Source organism: Triturus cristatus, chromosome 9, assembly GCF_964204655.1.
Source record: "Triturus cristatus chromosome 9, aTriCri1.1, whole genome shotgun sequence".
Taxonomy (NCBI): Eukaryota; Metazoa; Chordata; class Amphibia; order Caudata; family Salamandridae; genus Triturus; species Triturus cristatus.
The window spans coordinates 634,227,597-634,252,090 of NC_140592.1; the positions used below are offsets into that span (position 1 = coordinate 634,227,597).

The 24,494-nt window shown below is 42.2% G+C and overlaps 1 protein-coding gene across 1 annotated transcript in view; it reads right to left on the reverse strand.

Annotated features, from left to right (window-relative positions):
• Positions 1–24,494, reverse strand: part of LOC146798410 (uncharacterized) — a 492,519-nt gene that overhangs the window by 140,039 nt on the left and 327,986 nt on the right. The window contains exons 3-4 of the mRNA XM_085625670.1: positions 20,075–20,135; positions 17,936–18,190 (exon numbers count right to left, since the gene is read on the reverse strand). Of these exons, the coding sequence (XP_085481796.1) occupies positions 17,936–18,190; positions 20,075–20,135 (316 nt within the window). The remainder of the gene's footprint in view (positions 1–17,935; positions 18,191–20,074; positions 20,136–24,494) is intronic.

Sequence of the window (24,494 nt, forward strand, 5' to 3'; positions counted from 1 at the left end):
ATGACGGTACACTTATTGCTAATACTATGTCCACGTTGTTTCCTGAATGTTCAGCGAACTTTTTAGGCAAGCTAAAGAATTTTTGAGCACCGTATTGTTCTTAAAGATGGTGCTATTTCAAAAGTTCACAAGTGTAGGAACATACCTATTATGCTCAGGGATGAAGTGACCACTGAACTTAATAAATTGGTAACGACTGATGTAATAGAACCCATAGATGGTTCAGAGTGGATTTCGCCATTGGTGGTAGCACGACGAAGCAATGGAAAAATTTGCTTATGTGTTGATTTACGCCATCTCAACGACAATATAATAATTCATTGTTTTCCATTGCCCAAAATCAATGAAATGGTCAGTAGTCTAAAGGGTGCTAAAGTTTTTTTGACAATTGATTTATCTAAGGCGTATCACCAGATTTCATTGAGTCAAAAAAACAAACAGCATTCATTATACCTATAGGCTGTTTTCAGTTCAAAAGGATGCAATTTAGACTAGCATCCGCGGCTGTAGTTTTCTAGAGGCTAATGTTTAATTTGTTCAATAAAAATGCTGGCACCAGGTTTTTTCAGGATGACATCCTTGTTTTTGGAGAAAACAAAACTAGTCATGATGCTACACTTAAGAATGTAATGGGTATTCTAAAAGAGAGTGGTCTCACAGTGGAATTATCCAAGTGCAAATTTGTTGCTGAAAATGTTTCATATTCGGGGCATGAAATTAGTTCTGATGGGGTGAGACCTAAAACTACCTTGGTTAATGCTATCAGAGAGGCACCGACCCCTAGCAATAAGGATGAGTTAAGGTCCTTCTTAGGATTGGTGGAATATTGCTCTAAATGTATTCCTCATTTTGCTGCAAAATATTTCAATATGTGACAATTGCTAAAAAATAGAGTCAAATTAGAATGGTCCAAGGCATGTCATGATGCATTTGTTCTCCTCACCACTATCATTGATAAGGTTCATGCATTATAAGGCTTTGATCCCAGTCTAAACAGCTATATTACAACTGACGCCAGTGGAAACAGGTTGGGTGCTGTTTTATCACAAAAGGATAGCACTGGTAAAGAAGTTATCATTTCCTTTGCTTCTAGAGCCTTAACCCCCACTGAGACGTGGTATCCAGCGATTGAAAGGGAAGCCTCAGCCTGCACTTGGGCCCTTAATCATTTTAGAGCCTTTGTGTGGGGAAAACCAGTTACAATACTTTGCGATCATAAACCTCTTGTCAGATTGCTAACAACTGTGGGTACAGTTAATGCTTCTGCCAGAATTGCCAGGTTGTCCATTCGGATGCAGGACTTTAGTCACAAAGTAGTGTACTTATCTGGTAAGGACAATGTACTGGCAGATTGCTTATCAAGGTTACCTCTCAAGTTGGAAGAGGGTAAAACAGGCGGTGGCATTGCCATTGCCTTCCAGAATCACCTTACGGTGAATTGGGTGTTTACAGTAAAAAACAAATGGTTGGAACTAGGAATATTTAAGGTTATTGTATCTCCCACAGACTGCTGGCATGGTGTCTTACTGTATCGACCCCCAGGATCAAAAGCTAATTTTTCTGACCTTTTGGTCGAATATATAGCGTTGCATGCGCTTGCGGCAAATACGTTTCTTCTACTTGGGGTTTTTAATTTTCATGGAGAAAACACTTCTAATGTGGAGGTTGACAAACTTTTTGCCTCGCTGAAATCAATAGGTTTTACACAACGAGTGGTTGGCTCAACACATCGAGCTGGTCACTTATTAGATCTAGTGTTTACTAATTATGACCAACTGAGCTGCGACCCCCCTGATCCCCTGACTTGGACTGATCACTCAATGATCACTTTTACTTTCCATCAGTCATGGGATAAAAAAAAGGGAGAACTACACAAAAGAAAATCATCGGGACAACATAGGGTTTGGCGTAATCTCACCCTAGAAACCTTTAATAAGGCATATTCCCTGGATTCAGGAAACAATTTAACCGAAGCTTCCGAAAAATTGGAAGCTTTTAATGCAGCTTTACAATCTGCCTTTGATAAAACCATACCAAAAAAACAGAGCTTTGCTAAACGACGAATCTCGACTCCTTGGTACACAGAGGAGCTTAAGATGGAAAAAGCCAAATCTAGGCGCCTCGAAAGAGCTTGGCGGGCAAACAGGGAACATCAAAATAGACTTCTGTACAGACAGTCTTTGGCTATATATCATTTAAATCTAAAAGCAGCGAGACGCTCCTTCATTACTAAGCAGATAGAACAAGCTAGTAATTCCTTGAAAGTCTTGTTCTCCATAGTCAAAGATTTTTCATCTCCCAAAGCTTGCATTCAGCCACTTATAGAATCCCAGGACCTATGCTCCTCCCTGGCATCTTATTTTCAGGACAAGACATCCAAAATTTACAATGGCTTTCCTCTAGTAGCCTCTTCAACCAAGGATTTCATGTCCAAAAGAAACAATGGGGACAAGATAATTAGTAGTTTCCTGGAGCACTTCGAACTGCCCACTATTGAAGAGGTCATTAAAGGCCTCTCCAAAGCTAAATCTGGGTCTCCTAATGACTTGTGCCCCCCAAAAACCATGGGCCTTATAGCAACAAGCTGTGCTCCTGCAATCAGTGACATCTTCAATTGCTCTATAAAAACGGGCACTATTCCCATTGCTTGGAAAGAGGCATCTGTCTGCCCTATACTGAAGAAACCTGCGGCGGATCCATTATTCCTTTCAAACTACCGGCCTATATCCCTACTACCACTCTTGGGAAAATTGTTGGAAAGCATTATAAACAGACAACTTTGCTCTTACTTGGAACAAAATGGAATCTTGGATCCATCGCAATGGGTTTCCGGCAAGGCTTTAGTATGGAAAACGCCGTATTAGCAGTGACAGACTCGCTCAGACTGACATTAGATTCAGGGGGATCAGCGATACTGATTCTCTTAGATCTCTCCGCAGCTTTTGATACCATCTCGCATATAAAGCTAGCGGAGAGATTAGTCTTCTGTGGTATCAAAGGAACTGCCCTGAAGTGGCTACATTTTTTGGTTGATAAAACTCAAACAGTCATACTGGGTCCCTATACCTCGGCCAAAATGCCTTTGAAGAGGGGTGTTCCGCAGGGCTCCTGTTTGAGCCCTACCCTTTTCAATATTTATATGGCCCCTTTAGCGAGGATAGCTGAACAGTTAGGCTTCGAGATCATCTCTTATGCAGATGATACGCAGCTTATGTTCACTATTGGTGAAAACCCAGAGAAAGAAAAAACTCGCTTTGCCTATGGCATGAAGATGATATTTGGCTGGATGATGGACAATTTCCTACAACTGAATCCAGACAAATCAGGGATCATGTTGCTGGGAAAAGCAACACATTTTTGGTCCGATGATTAGTGGCCTGTTCAATTGGGCTCTGCCCCCACTCCTAAACTTTCAGCAAAAAACCTGCTTATAAAAATAGGTTACTGTCCATGAAGGACCATATCGCGGCTACGTCCATCTCATGCTATTGCAGCCTCCGGCTTCTCCGGAAAATACTTCCATATATGCCTACCTGTCATTGTAGGACTTTAGTGCAGGCTTTGGTAACCAGCCGTTTGTATTACGGCAATGCACTAGTGGCAGAAGTAGGAGAGACCCACCTGGCTAAGCTGCAGGTGGTTCAGAACACAGCAGCGAGAATGATCTTTAATCAACATGCAGACTCCCCCTCGCTCCCATTGCTCAGAGAATTACACTGGTTATCGGTGAAAAAGAGATCCGGTTTTAAGATTTGCTGCCTCACCTTTAATGCTCTGAACAACAGAGACCCCTCTATTTACAAAAAAAAACTTTTTAAATACTGTCCATCCAGGAGTCTTAGATCTAGCCTGCAGGGCCTTCTTCAGGTTCCTCGTTTCCGTCTTTCTCATATCTTGCTCCAAAATATTGGAATCAGCTTCCCTAAACTTTGCGATCAATCCCCAAGTATGAACTTTTCAGGAAACAGCTGAAAGCCTTCTTGTTCTGAACTTTCACTCTAGTTCACTCCACTGTTTTTCTTACCCAGGATTTCTAGTCTACTAGTCAGCGCCAAGGTGCCCCAGGGTGAGTTGAGCACTTTATAAACCATTTAACATAACATAACATAACAAGATTGTGAAGACGACATTTGTGATAGTTTCCAAGTTGCATTTGTTCGTGGTGATGGAGGTTGTGCTGTGAGCAAGGAAGAATGGGCACTTGAGTGTGCTAAAGATGAGGTGCTCAAACTTGTTATGGAATGCATTCGTGACAATTGGGCAAACAAGTCCAAACTTAATAGAGAATTGAGACCTTTTTGGGAAGTCAGATCTGAACTTAGTATTGAAAATGACACCATTCTCAGGGGTGAGAGAATAGTACCTCCCTCTGGATTGCGTAAAGGTATTATTCAATTGTGCCATGACGGGCATTTTGGTATAGTAAGGACTAAGAGTGTTGTAAGAGATTTGTTTTGGTGGCCTGGAGTTGATGTAGAAGTTGAGAGGTATGTAAGGAATTGTATGAGTTGTTCCAATGCAGATAAAACGTTACAAACCCTGTGCCCTCCCATGTTAGAATGTGTGCCGCCTCAATGTCCTTGGGAGTCTGTTGCAATTGATTTGTTTGGACCTGTTGGGAATGACCAGAAGTATGTCATTTTTTTGCTTGATCTTTTCTCAAAATGGCCTGTCGTGGAAGTAGTGGATGCTATTAATACTGTGGTTTTGAGTGACAATGGCTTTCAGTTTATGTTTAATGCTGCCAAAGATTATTTTACTAAAGTTGGGATTATTCATAAAACTACCTCCTTATACAATCCCAGTGGAAATGGTGTTGTGGAGAGGTTTAACCGTGTGATTAAAGGAGTTATCAAATCTGCATGCAATTCAAGGTTAAACTGGGTGACGCAATTACACAAGGCTGTGTTGGCGTACAGAGTTACATGAAATGATTGCACAGGTCTTTCACCTTTTGTGATGATGAGAGGACGGATTTCGAGACCTCCTAAATGGTTGTCAGATAATGTTCATGATGGAATTAAATCGTGGAATTCCAATAGTTCTAATTAAACCATTGATTATATTGTAAACCATTTAATTGTATTATAATGAATGAATAACCTTCTTCTCCTTTTTAGCTCATTAGATAGAAATTTGTTATGTATTAGTTAGGTAATTGCTTTTTATTTATTATAAGAACGGGGATGTGTTGTGTTCTTACTTAAGTTTATCTTGGCAACACATGTATTCCATGGTATGTATTTCATGATAGAATACTGTATATGTAATGAAAGAATGTAGAGTGTTCATTAAGAAGAAGACTGGCTTACTGGCTGGACGTGCATTACAAGCTCTTGACAATAAACAAGTACTTTCACATATATTCCTTGTGTTGTACTTAACAGACAGGTTAGTCCCTCTGTAGAGTTACCTTCTCAAGTCTGGTGTGAAGAGTTCTGTTTGTGTTGGAGGAGTCTTCCAGCGCAACAAGCAGGTCGAGCATCGCAGATGGTCGTTGCTGTAGCACAAAGAGACGGTTTTCACTGAAGTGTTGTGTTGGTTTCTCATCACGGAAGGGCGCTGTTGACACGAAAAGCAGGTCACGCAGGAGTTTTGCATTGGCAGTCGTCACAGGCAGACCATTCTCAGTGTGAAGAAGTCACTTTATGTTTGCGAGGAGCACAAACTTCAGAATACTCAGCTTTTCATGAGAAGTTCAAACTGATGCCAGCATGGGGAGGCACTTCTTGGCATCAGGACTCACTCCAGCAGAGGTCAACAGCAGGGCGCAGGCAGTCCAGGCAGGCCAAATCGGTGCAGGCCATCTGGGCAGTGGCAGGGATGTCCCTGGAAGCTTGTTATGTCCCTGAAGATCACGAAGGAGGTCAGCTAGCTTACCCTTGGAGTCACTTTGCGTAGCCTGCGTAGCCTAGGATCAAGGCAAGCAGGTGCAATTTTCCTCCTTCAGACAGCAAAGCAGTCTTTCCAGCAACAGGGCAGTCCTTCTGGTAGCAGGTTGATCATCTGAATCTTCCAAGATCCAGAAATGTTTTAATGGTTCTATTTTGATACCTTGTGCAAGCCTTTGCTTAGGGGAATTCCGTGGCCTACCCATAAAACAGTTTCTGGCCAGTTCTTCCCCTTCCCCTGGTCATAGTTTCAAACTGCCTAGAGTGACAAAGGTAAGAACAAGCCTTTTGGCAGGTTCCTTTGTGTGTGCTGTAAGCAAAGCCTTTTGAATTGTAATCACTGCAGGGTACAGCTCCTCCTCAGCCACCTCACACTTAGGCATCATTTGTCTCACTGTCTGGAAGAATACACAAACCACAACAACACTGGCAGAAAAATGCCCACTTTTCCTAAAGTGCCTTTTTTTAAATTGTAACTTAAAAACTGACTTCAGCATTAAAGAGGATTTTAAATCATTAGAGGGCAAATTTAATTTCTCTATGTGCTCCCAATCTGATATTAGCACTTATTAAACATAATAAGGTAACTCAGTGTTAGTCTGAGAGAGAGATAGGCCTTGCAGCAGTGAAAAACGACTTTAGGAATTTTATCATTGTCAGGACATGTAAACTTTTAAACACGTCTTACTTTTTAAATACAATGCACCCTGCCGTATGAGCATTTAGCTTCTAACCTTCAGGGTGACTTTAAAGAAATAAAAAGTAAAGTTTAGGCCTGGCAAAAGGTTTACTTTGCCAGGTCGAAATGGCAGCTTGAAATGTCACTACAGGCTGCAGTGGCAGACCTGTGACGTTTTAAAATGTTGCCAGCTAGTATAATTTAATTTACAGACCCTAGGTACAGGTAGTACCATTTACTAGGGACTTACTATTAAATTTAATGAACCAATAAGGTGAAGGCCAATTTTACCATGCTTTCAAGGGAGAACACACACACTTTACCATGCACAAAGTTCGGCAAGGCAACAAAAACAGGTTCAGCAAAGGAAGGCTGAGAATGGCAACAATTTGAGGTGGCCCTGAAGAAAGGGTCAGAGCCAACTGGCTTCTTCAGCCTCTAGTCTGTAGATCATACCTGCTTAAAGCCTCTCACCCCTCCACACCAATTACCAAAGTGCATATTCCTGCTGATTGTTACAATCCTTTAGCTACTACATGAGTCCTCACCCACTCCCCACACATGCATCTCAAGGTCCCACAAGGCAACTTTCAAATTCTGATTTGGTGGTGCATTTATTCTTGCCTGTTTGAATCACATCCTAGTGTGCAGGCTTAGCTGCTGGGAGAATTGTTGGTGTTTTTCAGCATGGTTTTAGGGCTAGTCTTCATCTATGTTGTGCTTGTGCTTTAATGGTTAGAGGAGCTACTGACCTCCATAAGTTCATGATGTTAGACTCCATGGGTGGACTATGACGAGTGTGACTACACATGGAGTTTGGTGGATGTGGCTTGAACAGTCAGGAATCTTCAATGTCAGTATTTGTCTTCAGTTGGAATGTTTGGGATTGTGGTCAGATGAGTTTTCCAGATGAGATATCCTTCTTTTGCTTTTTTAGCTCACTGTGGTGCTGCCTCCTTCACAATTTAGATATTGTCTCCTGATTTGGGGTGGGATATATTGTTCTTGAGGCTTTTACTAGGTGATTCTATATTCAAGGGGCTTGTTTGTACCCAGTGCACTGGCTGGTGTTATTGGCCAGCAGATCGGTTTCCTTTGTTTGCAGGGACCTTCCCCTTGCTGATCTGGGGCTGGTGTGGGTATAGGAAGGTATGTGACTGGCGTTATCTTTATGTATTGTGGGTGCATTCATATTATCAACTGTAGTACTTAGTGCTATTTGCATAATGTATGCATCTGGATGTTTTCTGTTGTGCCGGATCCATTATGTCCTGGTTACGGGTGAGCTAAGATATTGGTGTGTGTTTTTCCTCTTACGGTAGAGATGGTGTCTGCTGTTGCCTGTGGCCTTATGAGCCATCAGAGAGTTGTCTCACAAAGAGAACTTTTCTTTCCTATGCAGTACAATATATGGGTGTACTCCATCAATATTGTCATGACTGTCAGTGCTTGGCTATGTGTGGGCTGCAACTCACAGGTGGTGGTTGTGCCCTTGGAATGTGTGTATAATTGTCTATGTGTGTAAGTGTGTATTGTATTGAAGAGACAGAAAGAGTGTGTGAGAGAGAGAGAGAGAGAGAGAGAGAGAAAAAGAGAGAGAGAAAAAGAGAGAGAGAAAAAGAGAGAATATAAAAAAATACCTTTGAAAAATATGTTTTACAATAGCATAGTTTTCAATAAAAGTTTAGACTAAATGAATCACTGCATTCTAAGGCACAAAAACGAAATTTAGCTTAGAAATATGTATTTGTAAATTGACAACACATTTTCCAAAAAGTTAAAATATTAACTTTCACTGAGGAACATATTTGTAACTAATTTCAAACGTATTATGAATATTTTGTAATGGTAAATTGACATTTAAGGATAAACAGATAACATGGGATCGGTGAGGATACATATTTATAGGAATAAATAGGTTTCTGGAAAATGCACATATAAAGTATTTGCCCAAGTGGACATAGGGGTTTGGGGTATACCCACCAATAAAAAAAAAAAATTAAAAAAAGTAAAATAAATAAACAAGATAAAAACGAAATCATATTCTTCAATTAAGTGCAGTTTCAGGGTAGGGGTGCTTCTCCCCAACATGAAAATATAATTACAATATAATTATCTGTATGCACATACAGAGTATACAAACATGTACACACAAATATAGGGGAAAAGCACACATAAAACATAAAAGTGTGATTGAGTGGAAAAATCGATGACCAAAGCTAAAACAAAAGCAGAACAAATAACATGTACTTCACTGTGTCATTGTAATTAGGGCAGACTCTCCATAGGAAGAGCACTTTTGCTTTGCTATTAACTTTGGTGCTTTTTGATGAATCTTCACGACAAAACTTTAAAGCAAATTTATCCGTCTTTGCTTCTTCCTAGAAAGGTTCGGGGTGAGCTTGCAAGCAGGGCTGAGGAATAAGGAGTGTCCAAAAATGGAATCTTAGTCAGCACTACAGCCATAACGGCTGAACGGAATTACACCAAATTTGGCAGAAAGCCAGACACAGACACAGAAGGCATGCATTTTGTGATTTGGAGTGAATCCTTTCAGTATTTTCGGAAAACAAAAGTTAAAAATGTGTAGATATGTTGACAGTTGGGCTGAAATTCAAAACATCAAGCCCTCTGATTGGCTGAGGGACAATTTTTTAGAAAGCACTCAGGCCGTGACATAAACAGAAATGTTGCAGTACCCATTTAAATGACTCAGGGACGTAGTCCCTTGTCTTGAAATGTATTTGTTTTAAAGATACATGGTGGCAGGATAAGAATACCCTCATCACCTAACCCTTGTGGGGTGGTCCCAGAGGGACCTCCACTGGTTCCAAACTTCCCAGAACATTTTTGTGAGATTCCTGAGCTCCCAAGGGATTTGAAAAATGGATTTAATAAAATGTGGGGTGGCTGTCCATGCAGGGTTGGACACGAGGTGCAGATACAGTTCCTGGCTGCAGGCTAGACCCTGTAACCTAACCTAACACCGTGCAAAATCAAAGGCTGCGTGGGGCGGGGACTTCCTCTTGGTCACTCGCAGGAGGGTTGGTGCAGGGCCTGGTCCTGGCGGGGGGGTGTTTGAATTTCTAAGGTTTTTAAAATGTAAAGTAACACATTACCATACCACTGATAAAACCGAGGGTTGGTGTCAATCAATCAATCAATCAATTAAATAATTTTTTCGACAACTTAATGTCATAAAAGTTAACAATTCGATCAATCATATATTACAGTTAAAAATTGGATAGTACAGGATATCATCTACCAACTCATGGTGAATTACTAAACAGATTAAAATAAAGATTCAAGATAAAAACATACAAACAATATAAGGGAGCAAAACAACCATAACTTTTCCTATAGTTCATCTTGTAAGATTAATGCTTTTCTGGGCATATATAAAAAGTGCAAAATGCAATTAAATTAGGAAACAAAATTTCACGTTACCTTTCCCATGATACATAAAGTGCAAAGTGCGTAGTGCAAAAGACGCATACAGAATAAAGTGCAAACATAACAATCAATGCAATCATAGGGTATACCGGAGGTAACCCTACGAGCAAAAGTGCGTCAAAGAAGGAACTATGTGCAAATAGGCCAGGCTCAGAAGTTTGGGGTGATCAGCTAAAAACTCAATACATTATTATATAACTAAAAAGATCCTTCAGTCAAAATTACAAATACGCAGAGCCGTATTTACATTATATCATTTAAAAATCTAAACAATCAGATATTGGGAGTCTATTTTTTTTTCTTTTTGGACCACATGGCTGCGACCAAAAAGCAGGCAATATTAAAAATATCCCATGGTGAACTTAATGACTGGAGATAAAGTAGTGCTGGTCTAACCTGCAGAAAACTCTTGCCTTTCAGAAGTGGGATTAAATACTTATTCCGAAAAGTGGAATAAAAAGGACAGAACATCATAAAGTGAAGGGTATTCTGGGTAGAGAAATTGTCACACTTACAGGGGGTTGAATACTCGGGGTTACACCACTCCTGGAAATCACCTAATAAAAAAGGAACTAAGTTAAAGCGAAACCTGGTTAAAAGCCAACGATGGTAGGGAATGTTTACCGTTATCAAATAGGGTTCAATACAAGTGTTTGTTTTCGTTGAGAAATGAGCCCTTACAAGAGGTTTCTGCAACTCTAGTTCCTCCCGTTCTACAGACAACAAGTTCTTAAAATTATATTTCACCCACAGAACATCCTCCTTCCGTATCTTTTCGGGGGCTTCAAATAGCTCAGGCCGCCCCAATTTAGTTAGCCCGCTTTTGACATAAGTCAGCCACTTGATTTTGTTAGAGTTGTCTAGCTGAGCACAGTCACTTAGGATCTTATGGTTCAAAGTCAATTCAGGGTTTAACCACACTTTGAGCCAGCAGAGCAACGGAGCTAGGCTCAAAGTGTCTGAAATATAACCAATCCCAAGTTCCTGATGTATAGAAAAGACTGGCGTAGATTGTGGGACTGATAAAAGGCTACGTAAAAATTTGTTTTCAGCTTTTTGAATGCTTGGTTGATTTTTGAAGCCCCATATAGAGGAACCGTAGGTCGCAATCGCAACGCACTTTGCGCTATATATTTTCAATATGCTCTTAATTGGTCTAGCCCCAAGCGTTTAGCAAACCCCATTAATCCTAGAGCAGAACGTGTAATGGAGTTCCTTTTAATTTTCTGCTGCGGAATCCAGGAAAATTTCTCATCAAAGACTACCCCTAAATAAGTAAAAGAGGAGACCGAGGTCACCTCTTGACCATTACAATAAAAAAGGTGGGGGTTTCTTGTTTTACTACCGATTGACAGGATATGGGACTTGCTATTGTTCACAACTAGGTCCAGCGACTGCATGTGGGCCCCAAAAGCATCTAAAAGCCGCTGAAGACCAACCGCTGTGCGTGCTATAAGGACTGCGTCATCCACGTATACGAGAACCGGAATAAAACAGTTTCCTACACGCGGAATATCCAAAGTCGCTGTTAAAAGGGATCTGTCTATATCATTAATATATAAAGTAAAAAGAACAGGAGCCAAAATACACCCTTGCCGAACACCACGAGCAGATCTAAAGGAACTTGTGCATTTACCATCCCGTGAGATTCTGACCGAAGCAGAAAGATCTTGATGAAGATCGGCCAGAAAATACACTAAGGGAGGATCAAGACCTTTTTCCAACAGGATGGTCCACAGCTTTGACCTGTTAACCAGGTCAAAAGCTGAGGATAAGTCCATAAATGCCATCCTTATACAGCCTTCCTTTGCCACGGTATATTTACTAATTAATAATGACAAATTAAGGCACTGGTCAGTGGTACTTCTGCGTTTTTTGAACCCATATTGTAAGTCAGAAATGATATTCATCTCAGTGGCCCAATCTGAGATTTTCATTAAAATTATTTTACCTAAAATCTTCACAGAAGAATCGATCAAGGATATAGGTCTGTAGCACCGTGGGTCCCCTCTCTGTCCCTTCTTGAAGATTGGAATAATAGTTGAGCAGGATCACGATACAGGGAGCCTTGGGGAGCCAGAGACATTAAAAACATTAGCCAGGATCTTTGCCCAAAATTTAGGTTCACTTTTAAATAAATCTGCTGGAACAGAATCAGGGCCAGGGGCCTTATCACTAATAGTCTCCCTTATAGCTTTCTCCACTTCCTCTTCACAGAACACAAGTGGAGCTCGGGGTTGAGTAAGTGGTGAGCTAGGGAGCGAGTCCAGGATCTCAGGGGAGACATATATTGCCTCAAAATGAGACAGCCATTGGGCCTCAGTAATATGGCAGTCCTGAGTCTCATTTTCCGAACCGGAAAAAAAAGGTGTATTAATGATTCCCCAAAATTTTGAGCTATCCCTAATTACATCTACTGATAGCAATGCATGCCAAGCCTCGGCCTTAATCTCAGTTTTCCGCTTGTAAATTGCCATCTTATACTGTTTACGCAGATCAGCAATCAAGACCCTATCTCGAGGTTTGATTTTCAGTGCATCATTAAGAAGGCGATGGGCATGTGAGCATTTACTGTCAAACCACTTTGGACCATGTACCACTCTCGGATTATGCTTAACTGTAAGATCACTGGCTATTTGATTACAAATACCCTCGAAAGCTTTAAGAATGGCGTCTTTTTTGCTCAAGGGATTAACGCAGGTTAAAATGTTGATGTGACACACTTGGCATGCACTGCTTATGACCTCACATATTTTATGACTCATGATATGCTCTATGATATCATTGATAACATCACTGAAACCATTTGAAATTACATCATTCATAAGTTTTATGGACTTACTGCACAAGATCAATGAGAACGGGAGATCATACATTTATGTGAATTGTGCTACACCTTGACATACACAACTGAAGAAATAAGAGAGTCTTCTGACTGAATTGTGATCTTGAGCCCTGATGATGTCCATAGGGACGAAACGCGTTGGCTGGGCTGCGTTGACTGCTTCTGATGGAAGGCATTGATTGAATTTTTTTTTGGACCCATATTAAGAAACACAAGACTCCTAAGAGATTATTTTTTGAATGGGGACTGAAAAGAGTTATGGAATGAATATTACTTGTCTTTGAATTTTGGAAAGAAAAATTATTGATGGACTCTTACACGCTCCTTTTCTTCTAAAGTTGGACTTTGTATTAACGTGGCCCAGGAGCAGTGGGACCACATAAAGTTGAGCGTCAGAGTGTGCTAATGGAATTATCTTGATATTACACCAGTGCGCCTGTGTTCTTAGCCCATACTGCCAGTTGTAGTGTTTTGGCAAACACAGGTTTCCCTGCCAGCACCATGGAAAGCAATATGTCCTGGGGGTGTCCTAACAAAAGACAAAGAAAACCACACTCCATAACAACCAGGGCCTTTAAACAAGATTAGAAAGAACAGCGGATCTTATTGGAATTGTAAATGTAAATGTACATGATGAAAAAATAATCACAATCGCACAATGAGACTGTCAAAGAATGTAGATAGAGAAAGCAACACAAAGGGGCCGATTCCGATCCGGATCGGGAAGCACTCCGACCGAGTCGGATCCGGAGTGTTTTCCGACCGAGCCGGACCCCTACAGTCTGACCGAGCGAGTACGATGCGCGCGTATGCTGTCGGACTCGGTTCGGTCGGACTCCCATAGAAGTCAATGGGAGCCAGTTGTACGATGCGTACATGCACTCCCATTGACTGAATGGGTACGTCTCGGACAAGTGCGCCCCCTACAGTGGGTATGCGTCGGTGCCATCCGCACCGTACATGCCTGTGTTGGGGAGACCCATAGGTCTCCCCCTGTGTCTGAGTCATAGGGCTGCGGGTGTCAGGGGGTGCGACGCAGACCCCCGAATTCCGACTCCGGGAGCTTTTGCGAGCCGGACACTCCGGCTCACACAGGCTGTCCGACGCGTGCATCGTACTGGCTCGGTTGTAAATCGCATCCATTGCACGACATGGTTAGCTTCCGACTGAGACGTATGGAGCAGTTCGGACCCGGAAACGACTTGGTCGGTGAATCTCACGTAGCTCGCATCGTACTTGCTCAATTGTACAGCTGTACGAGTCGGCCAGAAAAACTCGTACGGCTTGTAGTTTTTCCGGCCGGATTGCGTTCGGTGCCCTTCCGACCCAGATCGGAATCGGCCCCAAAGTAGTCAACCACTTGTTGTGGCAAAAAGAATAATAAACTGTGTTTTACAATACAAATGCATAAAGAGCATAGTGTCCCATGTGAAACAGGACTAGGAAACAAACCAGGAAGGACAATACAATTATATAAACAAAAAAGAAAGACAGATTTCCAAACTGTAACAAAAGACCAATGAATTTGTTTTAATATCCATTACAAGCGAGCCCTTTTACCAATCAAAGGGGTCAGATAATAGGTTAATTTTGAAAAATATGAACGACATTTCGACACCCTTTGTAATGTTGGGTGTCATCAGGACCAATTGATATGAGGGACACCTTTGGGTACAAAACATATGGAGTGACTACTTAGTTTTAGTAGTAACAACAACCGTTGGCCATAATGTTGGTTGATTGTTAACATATCTGATGGAAGCATGGAGAAAGACATGGAAAAATACATAGAGAGGCACTTCAACAATGTGCTAAGTAAGGGGAAGGGGTATTCACATGGGGTACCCTTGTGGGAAATGGATGAAGGTCAACGTAAGGTAAAACAAAATAAAGAGAGGAAATATAGTAATAAAAGCATATATAAAATACTGTAAGTAGCACCCCAAAACAGGCCATGTCGGTGTTGTCTAAATAAACCTTACCCCCAGAGAGCTGGAGCTAATTATAGCTGTGTATCCCAGGTGGGAGTGTAGCGGCTGGCACTGATGTGCTGTGGATCACGCTGTTTGGGGAGGTCAGTGTAATCAATGAAGCAGCCTGCAGGAATCAAACCTCACCACAGTCCACGCTGCTTGGTTAAATCCTTTTAGTATGGGGGGGGGGGGGGGCTGCAGAATCCAGCCTTGCCGCGGCTCAGGAATCAGCTTTCGAGCGTGTGCTGCTTGCATTACTTGAGGACTAGAACGAGTGGCCATAACGAGGCTTGCGTCACGAGTGCGCCAAGTGTACGGGTGCCTGTAGAGGAGGGGGAGTGTGGCCCACCAGTTGATATGACATCACAGTGCAACGGAACCTGGGCTGTTCAAAAGAGCAGCGCCTTGCCATTACAACGGGGAAATGTGAAAAAAAATATGTAACTTAAGAACAGGTGGTCTCATAATGTACAGGAGGAATGCCCATGCATACTCGGGGAAATATTGTATCCCAGCACTAGCTTGGGAACAAAAAAAGAAAATCATGGCCATAGTAATTAAGAACACTGCAGGGGAACGTCTCATAGTGTGTTATTTGTCATTGAAGTCTAAGTGTGTGGAACATGTTGCCGACATGTAAATAAAAGGACATCAGGCCAATCACGTTAAACAAACTAAGAAAAATGGTGCATTCATGTAAATCAAAAATATACATTATAAAAACACGCACGGGCAGGGTCGAGAGGAATATGGATGGGAGTACTGGGGGTTCCCTTTCAGTTCGTAGAGCACTTGCGCAAGAAAATACTAAGCATTATAAAGATGATAAAATGCAATCAGGTGCAAGTTCGTTGGAGTAAAGTCAGGAAAATTATGAGGAAGGTCGAGGTAGTTTAATTGCTCAGTTCCACAACATAGGTGCACCATTCCTCAGTTGTGGAGTAGGAAGGTCACAGTAGTTCAATTGCTCAGTTCTTCAACATAGGTGTGCCATTCCTGAGTTGTGGTAAGTCCATGATTTATGGAATTGCAGTATTCAATCCATTTGCCTTCCTTTTTTGGAGGATTTGAGTGGTCACCTCCTCTTTCAGGGATGCAAGCTGTCTTGATGACCTGCCACTTTATGTCATCCGCAGTGTGGGTCTTTTCCACAAAGTAAGCTACCATAGGAGCATTTCCCACTGTGCACCTGATCCTGCTCACTGTTGACATATCCGTGCTTTTACAGGTTGTAAACTCTGCCCTCTGTAGTGCAGTTTGCACGGACACCATATACAGTAGACAACATTTCTGGAATGGCACTTGGAAAATTACTTGAGCTCTACCTTAATAGAACCATGTTCAAACAATTTGGTATCAAACAAATATGCACAGGTTACGAAACTGCCACATCTGCAGTGACCTATTAGTGGGGGAGCCCCACGCAGTTTCCAAGGTTCAAATGATCTTGACAGTAGTGCATATGGTTGTCGAGTGAACCAGGTTGTCCTAAATATTCGTACCCATTTTGAATACAAACATGGGTAATCTGTCTATGATGTGCCAATTATAAGTGACCAGCAAGCAAACTTTGTTGGTGTGGGGGCAAAAAGTGGCGACACAGACTTGTTTGTCTAAAGGCGCTTTGACTTTGGTAGTCTATAGCTCTTCTTTATGGCAATACCAGGCACACTTTAGCACGGTTTTAACAGTTTTTACGTGGTAGCCCCTCGATAGTAGCGTTTTTTGAGGTATGTGGGCCTCCCTAACATAGTCCTCTTTGAGGGTGCAGTTCCTGTGGAGACGCAGGAATTGTCCGAACGGTAATCCATCACGGAGTGCCCTTGGGTGATAGCTGTTGTAGGAAATACACACTGTGACTCGTCCACTGCAATATTTTTAATTACTATTGCCATGATTTCTTTCTTTTTTTGTTCCCAAGCTAGCATTTTACTACCCTTTTGAAATACGTACGGGCCACGGGGATGGTGTACAGGGCTGAAAAACGCCCGAGGAGGATGCCTGCATGCCCCCTCCCCCATTACAATGTGGCTGCCCCCTAGGAGATGGGCTCCCAGGGCCGAAATCAGCATGGGGACGGGGGCCATGCACCCCCCCCCCAAATATAAATATTTGCTCCCCCTGGGACCTGGCCAACCCAGGGGGCTTGATAAAAAAAGTGTGGGGGACCGTGACTGTTTTTTTATTTTATTTTGCCATGGATTTGCGGATCCTCTGGAAATTCGCTGCAACTTTAATAAAAAAAGGTGTTGACCCCACTATTAGGCCTATGGGTCCACGGTATTCCTTCGCTGCAACCTTGTGTTTTTTTTTATTTTTTATATATAACTTGGGACTCAGTCACGAGTCCTAAGATGGCTGCCAGTACTTCCTGGTTGAAGTGGTGGCAGCCAATCAGATCCCAGTTTGAGATCTGTCAGGATATGCAGAGCCTCTGTGTCCCTAGATAAGCAATGATTTTGAGAATTAATTGCTCAAAAACTACTGAACAGTTTTACACTAAAACACAAAGAGCACTTTTTCTGGACCTATATCTAGCTTTCCTGCTAAATTATATAATATACTATATATACATGGTGTAATATGCTAGTCATCATCATTGTTGAATGTTAGAAGACAGGTGAGCCCTGTGAATCATAATAAAGAGCAGATTATACTCTGCACATCTGCAAGTATGGTTTATGCCATGTCATTTTTCATGTGGTTTCATTTTACCTCAATAGTATATAAATATGGTGTGAGAAGAGGTACAGATAAGTAAAAAGAAGGCGAGAGAGAGAGATCAGCTTCATTTTGTTTCTGTCCTTGCACTGTACAATGAGGTTTGGGCATTTTTTTCACTTTTGGTTTAGTAGAGTACTCTGTTAGGGCTCGTGGATTTTGTTTTGTACTCTTCCATAAATGGTAATCTGTTTCAAGGTGGATGGAGATATGTCTGTAGTATACACCAATACCACTATATAATGTTAGACGCATAGGTTTACATACAAACATATATGTAACCTCATCCCCCAGGTTGTATGACTACCAGAAACATTATTTATTTACAAGAAAAACAAACAGTCTCTCCTACACCAAACCCCTTTCCCCTTACCTTGTTTACACTCAGGACCACTCCATCCCTCCAGACACACCTTGTGGCCCCCTGAGTCGCAGGTATGGTGCCCAAAGAAGTCATCACGGCGGCGGCAGAGTTTGTTGCAGGAGGGGCCGTAGTAGTGCTCCGAGCACCTCACCCGGATCTTGTACTCAATGATAACCGACCGGCCATGGTGCTGGAAGGGCTGCCAGACGTCGCCTGGGCTCAGCATGCCTGAGTGCGTGACCCGGTCTATCAGATGCTGTTCATCTTCCAAAGAAACACAAAAGGAATTAACGTTTCAAAATGGCTGCCACCTGAGCTTGTCATCCACCAACACAGCAGGACACACAATTTACTTGATAATAGTCTGCGGCCATTATAAAGCAGGATTTTTGAAGAATTAAAATCACTAATAAGCACAATGATGGCATCTTTAACAGGCATTTGCAACGCAATAGGTCTCGCATTTATGAGAGTTTGAACTATTGGCATTGTGAATGACAATAGTTAAAATTCTCACAAATGCGAGACCTATTGCATTGCAAATTGTTTTTGTTGTTTACAAGCACCCATGCTGTGCTTTCACATCAATAGAGACCACGCCCCTCTCTTTAGACGAGGCGCGTCTAGAGAAAGAGCCGCGGTCGCCATTAAAGAGAAAGCACGGTATGGGGTGCTTTTTGCCCCATGCCACAATTTCACTTCAATGTCGGCCGCTACCCTTTCTTTAGACACGTCTCGTCTAAAGAAAGGGGCATGGCGTCTATTAACATGAAAGTACGGCATGGGGGCTTGTAAACAACAACTCAAATTGAATAAAAGTGTCAGGAGAAAGCGTGAAAAGCATTTAACAAAATAATGCTTGGGAGCTATAATTAAAGCCTACCGGGTAACAACATATGTAACAGGGGGTGTCCTCATAGGAGGTTACAAATGAAGACAAGGGGGTACTAAGGATGGACTGCTAAGCCAATGAAAAGTTACAATTTAAAAGGACAATGACACAAGCCAATTAAAAATATGAGCGGAGAGTGGGCGAAGCTTCAAGTCCATACCTGAATGCAGCAGGCCTTTCAGAGCAGCGCATGCGCTGCCGAAGCTCGACCTAAAAATGATCTCAAACAATATTTGATCCAATGTTGAATTTATAGGGGATCACATTACATGCAACGGAATCTGGGATCAGAGAAGAACCTCAAAGGATTTCTCAGTTAGAGGCGGGTCTTGAGAAATAAATGGACTTGTATTGTGTTGCATTGGTATTAACATAGCGTATTCCATACAATGAGATAAATTAGTGACCTTTGTGCACTGTGGGCAGTTTTAACCTCGCTTCCCCATCTTGCTATCAGAAAACAACACAAAACATGGGCCTTGTGTGGCCAAAGCAGTCAAGGACTCCCATGCAGTATGGGTTACAGAGTCTCCCACTGGTAACAAGGCTCGAGGAGCAGATTTGGGTTTCATTCTCTACCAATGATGTTTGGAAGCTCCAGATCCATTTCCATGGCCAAGCCTCAGCCCCCGAGACAACTCTAAGGACATATTCGGCAAGGGATTCAATAGCAAAACTTCAACACTAGACACAGATATGACCAACAGACAATAATTCTCACCCTAGGTCATTTATTACGGACTGACCTGTTACATACAAGTAGTTTACCGTGAAGGTGGACTAAGGCCCTTTGTGATTGGTTGCAAATCGCAAGAAGAAGGGGGAACAAACCCCACTCCTCTTTCCGTGTCCCAACGTATCAATGGATTGCCATTTCAACTGTAGTGGAAAACCATTTAACAGATACTGACCACTCAAACCAGATGCTACTCATGGGCAAAGTGGAAGGTGAGAGTTGCCCATAAAGGACAGCTTCTACTCTGTGATTGTGAGCTGAGGTATCAGGTGGAGCAGCCAGTGTACCGAGGAACAATGCATGCTCTCCTGATCTCATTCACTGAAAGCAACTTTTATGTCTGAAAATAGCCCCTGCCCAGCTTTGCCACCTGACTGTAGTAAATAGTGTTCACAGAAAAGAAAAAATATTCTTATTACCTTGCAATACATCCAACAAGTGTAATCCCACAGCCCTTCCGGGGAGCCCCCTGCCATTGCAGCGCCAAGCCAATGCAGTGCTTGTAAATTCTGCCTCTTACCTGGATCGTCAATTGTGTTGTTCACCAGGTCCCAGGCTTCAAGGACGAGAGAGTAGGATTTCTATAAGGAACACAATAGACAAAAAGTGGTGAGAGGAAGTGTGAGGACAATTGATAACGTTTCACTTAGCCAGCACAATTTCCCCATATAAAGTACCAACAAACATCTATCTTGAGTTAGGGCTGCAGTATTAAACCTGTGCAATACAAGGTGGTAATTGTGCTTCTGGTAAACACTGACGTGCGGTATTTACTGGGTGCACAATTACCGCACTATTCTGAATTTGGCACTTGGGTTGGGGATAAAGTTGCACCACTGTCTGTTTGACACCCTTTATGATGTGTAAACCTGGAATGTCCGATTTCAGACATACAATTGGCGGCAGGTTTCACCTGGCAATAATAGTGTGGGATCAAACCTGCGGGTGTGTTGTTACCACACCAGATATAATTCTGATCCGGTGCAAAGCCCAGCCTTCACAGGAGTTAAGAAATTGTTCTCACCCACTATTAAGAGATTAACATATATGCAAACTGTGGGAGACAGATATATATCCGAATCAGGGACATCTTAAGGATTTCGTGGGCCCTGGGCCAACCATTTTTTGTGGGCCCCTGTTCTGAACAGCTTTGAATTTATGATTCAATTTCCGATTTTTCATGCCATCTTTGGCCAGGTCACTGACAGTGCACAGACACACTTGTCCAAATTCTAAATGTATTGTAACACAACAGCAGCTCACAAGTGTTAATGCAAATAATCTCTCTGACACCCTCCCTTTTCTCATATGTGAAGTCCCGTTTTGATCTAAAAGAAACTTTTTTATGGATGTTGCAGAAAACATAAACATAACATTTCTCTGCAAAATGTCTGTAATAGACTATCGCACATCACCCACATTAAAAATAAATGAAAAGAAAATGATATTTGAAACAATCTGGTTTAGAATTATTCAAGGTCAATAGGACAAGAGACTATGCAAAAGAGAGCTGACTTTATCAGGGCCACCCCTGAAAGGCTGGGGTCCTGGGCCAGAGCCCACTTTGTCCCTGCCTTCACACGTCTCTGATCCAAAACCATCACATCTGATTACATCACAGATGAAAAAGAACAGGAAGTGCAAGAATAACCTCATTTCCCACATTAAATTTCCCATCCCAGCCAAGTACTGCACCCCAGCACCAATTTTAACAACACATTGAATCCCATCCTTTCAGTTTCAGACAGGGTGATACAGTTTTCAAAAAGGTCCTGTATATTGAGAAAATACTTGGCACAGGTGAGAGAGATCTGGGCAAAAGTTCAGGACCACAGAAAAATTGCAAAATTTAGTTATGAAAATGCAGAATCAAGAAAACCTTCAACTCATCTACAGCTGGATTCATCCAGCCACCAAGTGTGTAACTCCATTAGGTTGTGAGAACAGCAATTATGCATATGATTTTCTCCCATGTTCAGCACTTGACATTTTTCATTAAAGAAACTAAAGTGGGTAGCCTGAAAACCTTTATGGATTTTCCACTGTTTGGTGAGCACTAAACTCTGATAACTGTTGTGGATCAAAGCCAACTATAGGCAAACCCTTGATCCCAACTTGGCAGTTGTTACAGATCTGTGCAAAGAAATGTTTATGGCAAAGTTGCTGCAAACGGTTGCAGTTATGGAACCCAGATTACCTTGCACGTGACATCAGAGCAGGATTAAGACCGATGAGAACAAAAGAGAAGAAGAATCCTTATTGGATGTAGAACTAACACGACATCAACCTTGGGCAATGACAACGTTCTCTCTCTGAACATTGCACACCCGAGAGCTGCTGCTTCGACTCCTTGGATCGGGCCTTCACGTTTTAAAAGCCTTGTCAACATGGGTGACGTATTCGAAGAGCAGCTTCATCCACTCTACATTCCTTACCAACAACATCACTCACACTCAAGGGTGGTTTTACCTCTTGGATCCACACTCTAGCTGATATTATTCGACATTATGTAAAAGAAGTGCATAATGTAGTGGCATAGCCATGCAGATGCATGCAGACTTGCACCAAAGCAGGAAAAAATGACTGCACAGGAGTCACAATACACTGAAAGTGAAGCTGCTGGGGCCAAGAAATAAGAAAAATGGTCACATTCTTTCCAATCGTTATACCAGGCTTCTCCAACTAGTAGCTCGTGAGCTACTTACTGGTTGCTCCCGAAGTACCCGTAAGTATCTCTCCAGTGTGCAGCCTAGGCAACTAAATTGGGTGAATTGATATATGTGTACCAAAATTGGAAAGCATGCATTTGGAACGAAAATGTGTGTATTTTCAGAACTCAAGCTGATGTGTGGAAAAAAATTGTTACATTTCCAAAATATATTTAAAGCTGATATTTGAATGAGAAAATTCAAGTGGTTTGGGGAGATATTTTTTACTAATGTTATTAACTTGGTGGCAGGGCATTGCACCTATAGCTGGTATGTATTACCCATGTAGAGGCATTTCACATTGAGAAAGCATTTTCACGTTACTGCTAGCAACCGTGCCTGAGGCACTGAGGTGAGATCTGTTGGTAAACTTGCATAAGATGGCCACTAATGCAATGCTGTCTGATGTGGTCTAGTATATCTCAAATAGTATTAATAGCTCCACAGAATTTTCACTGACCATAAGTAACTCTTATTACACCTCTGCACTTAGTCTACAATAGTAAAAAGGCAACTATCACAGTCAGTTACCACATTTCGAAACACTGACACATATTCTTCTGAGGCTGAACTCCTTGAATCAAAACCTTCACTGGGTATTACATGATCTAGTCCTTCTTTCACTCTTTTCATACAGAAACTGTACCATGGGTTGTGACATGTGTGCTCTTTGAAGTTTAGGCTCAAAGCAAAAAAATACAAAATGGCTAATACCTCAACAACAAGCCAAAGTCCCCTGATCCACCACATAGTTTTACACTTTAAGGCCCAGGGATCGTGTTCGTCCTAGCCTGCATCCTCAGTTTTTTATCAACTCCAAAGACTACACCCTACCAAACCTTTTGTGTTACCATCAGTGGCAGCCAGTCATTTTAGCAGGGAAGGGGTGAGTGGCCACACACGCACACATACACATTGACTCACCCATGCATGCACGCACACGCACACACACTCCACAACACTCACTCAAATACACATACGTATATACATTCATACATGCACGCATGCACACACCAAACATCAAAGAACACAACTTACCTTCCTTGTTGCTCTTTGGGAGGGAAGCCTCAGAGGTCCCAGAAGGGTTGGGAATGCTGACTTCTCTCATTGGCTGACCTAAGATCAGCCAATGATGGAAAGCAGCAGTCCTTCACTTATCACGGAGTGGGAGGGGGGTCAGTGAGAATGCTGATCCCACTCTGTGATGAGGTGTCCCTGATTGACACTCGGCCCTGGACACTTTAGGACTTAAAACTGAAGTGCCCAGGTCTGAGGCAATCAGTGATGCTCCCCTTCAGGGGAACAACCTTTACAACGCAACTTTTACAACGCACTACCATTACAACGAAACTGTTACAACGCGAGTGCATTGGCAACGCAGGACATTACAACGCAAGTCTTTACATCGACTTGCACTAGATTAAAAATAGTGTAGTTTACTATCCCAACACCTTCCCTACTGTTACATGGACTGGAGTTGGAATAGTAAATTACACCTATTTAATGTTAGCACGCCATCTAGTGCAAGTCGATGTAAAGACTTGCGTTGTAATGTCCTGCGTTGTCAATGCACTCGCGTTCTAAAACTTTCGTTGTAACAGCATGCATTGTAACAGCATGCGTTGTAACGTCATACATCCTCCCCTTCATCATGAGGTAGATGGCCTCGAGGTACTTTTGCCAGGCTACGGAGATCACGCTCACAGTGCTGTGAAATCCACAGCCTGGCAAAGTTCTGCTCAGGCAGCTGGAGCCTGCGCATTTAGCACATGCTTGCTCCTGGCTGCCTGACCTGAACCAGAAGGGTGTCTGTCAGACTGACCTTTGTTCTGCCTAACAAACCTTCTCCCTGTGGGGAAAAGGGTGGAGGCTGTAGCCCCTCCACCCATACGGAAAGGCCACAGCTGGTTAACACCCATACTAAGAATGGGTGTCTTTTATTTCTGATTGGCTGGCCAGCTCTCAGCGTTTCAACTAGGATGCTAAATATTATAGCCCACTGCCAAGCGCAAAAATGATTATTAAATGCCTGAACACAAGTTAAAAGCCTAAGCGGCAGACACACACTTGTTATTTAATGAGAATGGCTATAAAGCTATTAGAACATTTCATCTACTGAGGGTAGAATGATCTAAATTAAATTAGTGAAAAAAGGAAGACAAACATTGGGATGTTGTAGCAGATGGTCTGTATCAGCCATTATATGCCCTGTGCTAGAGTATCATACCTGGG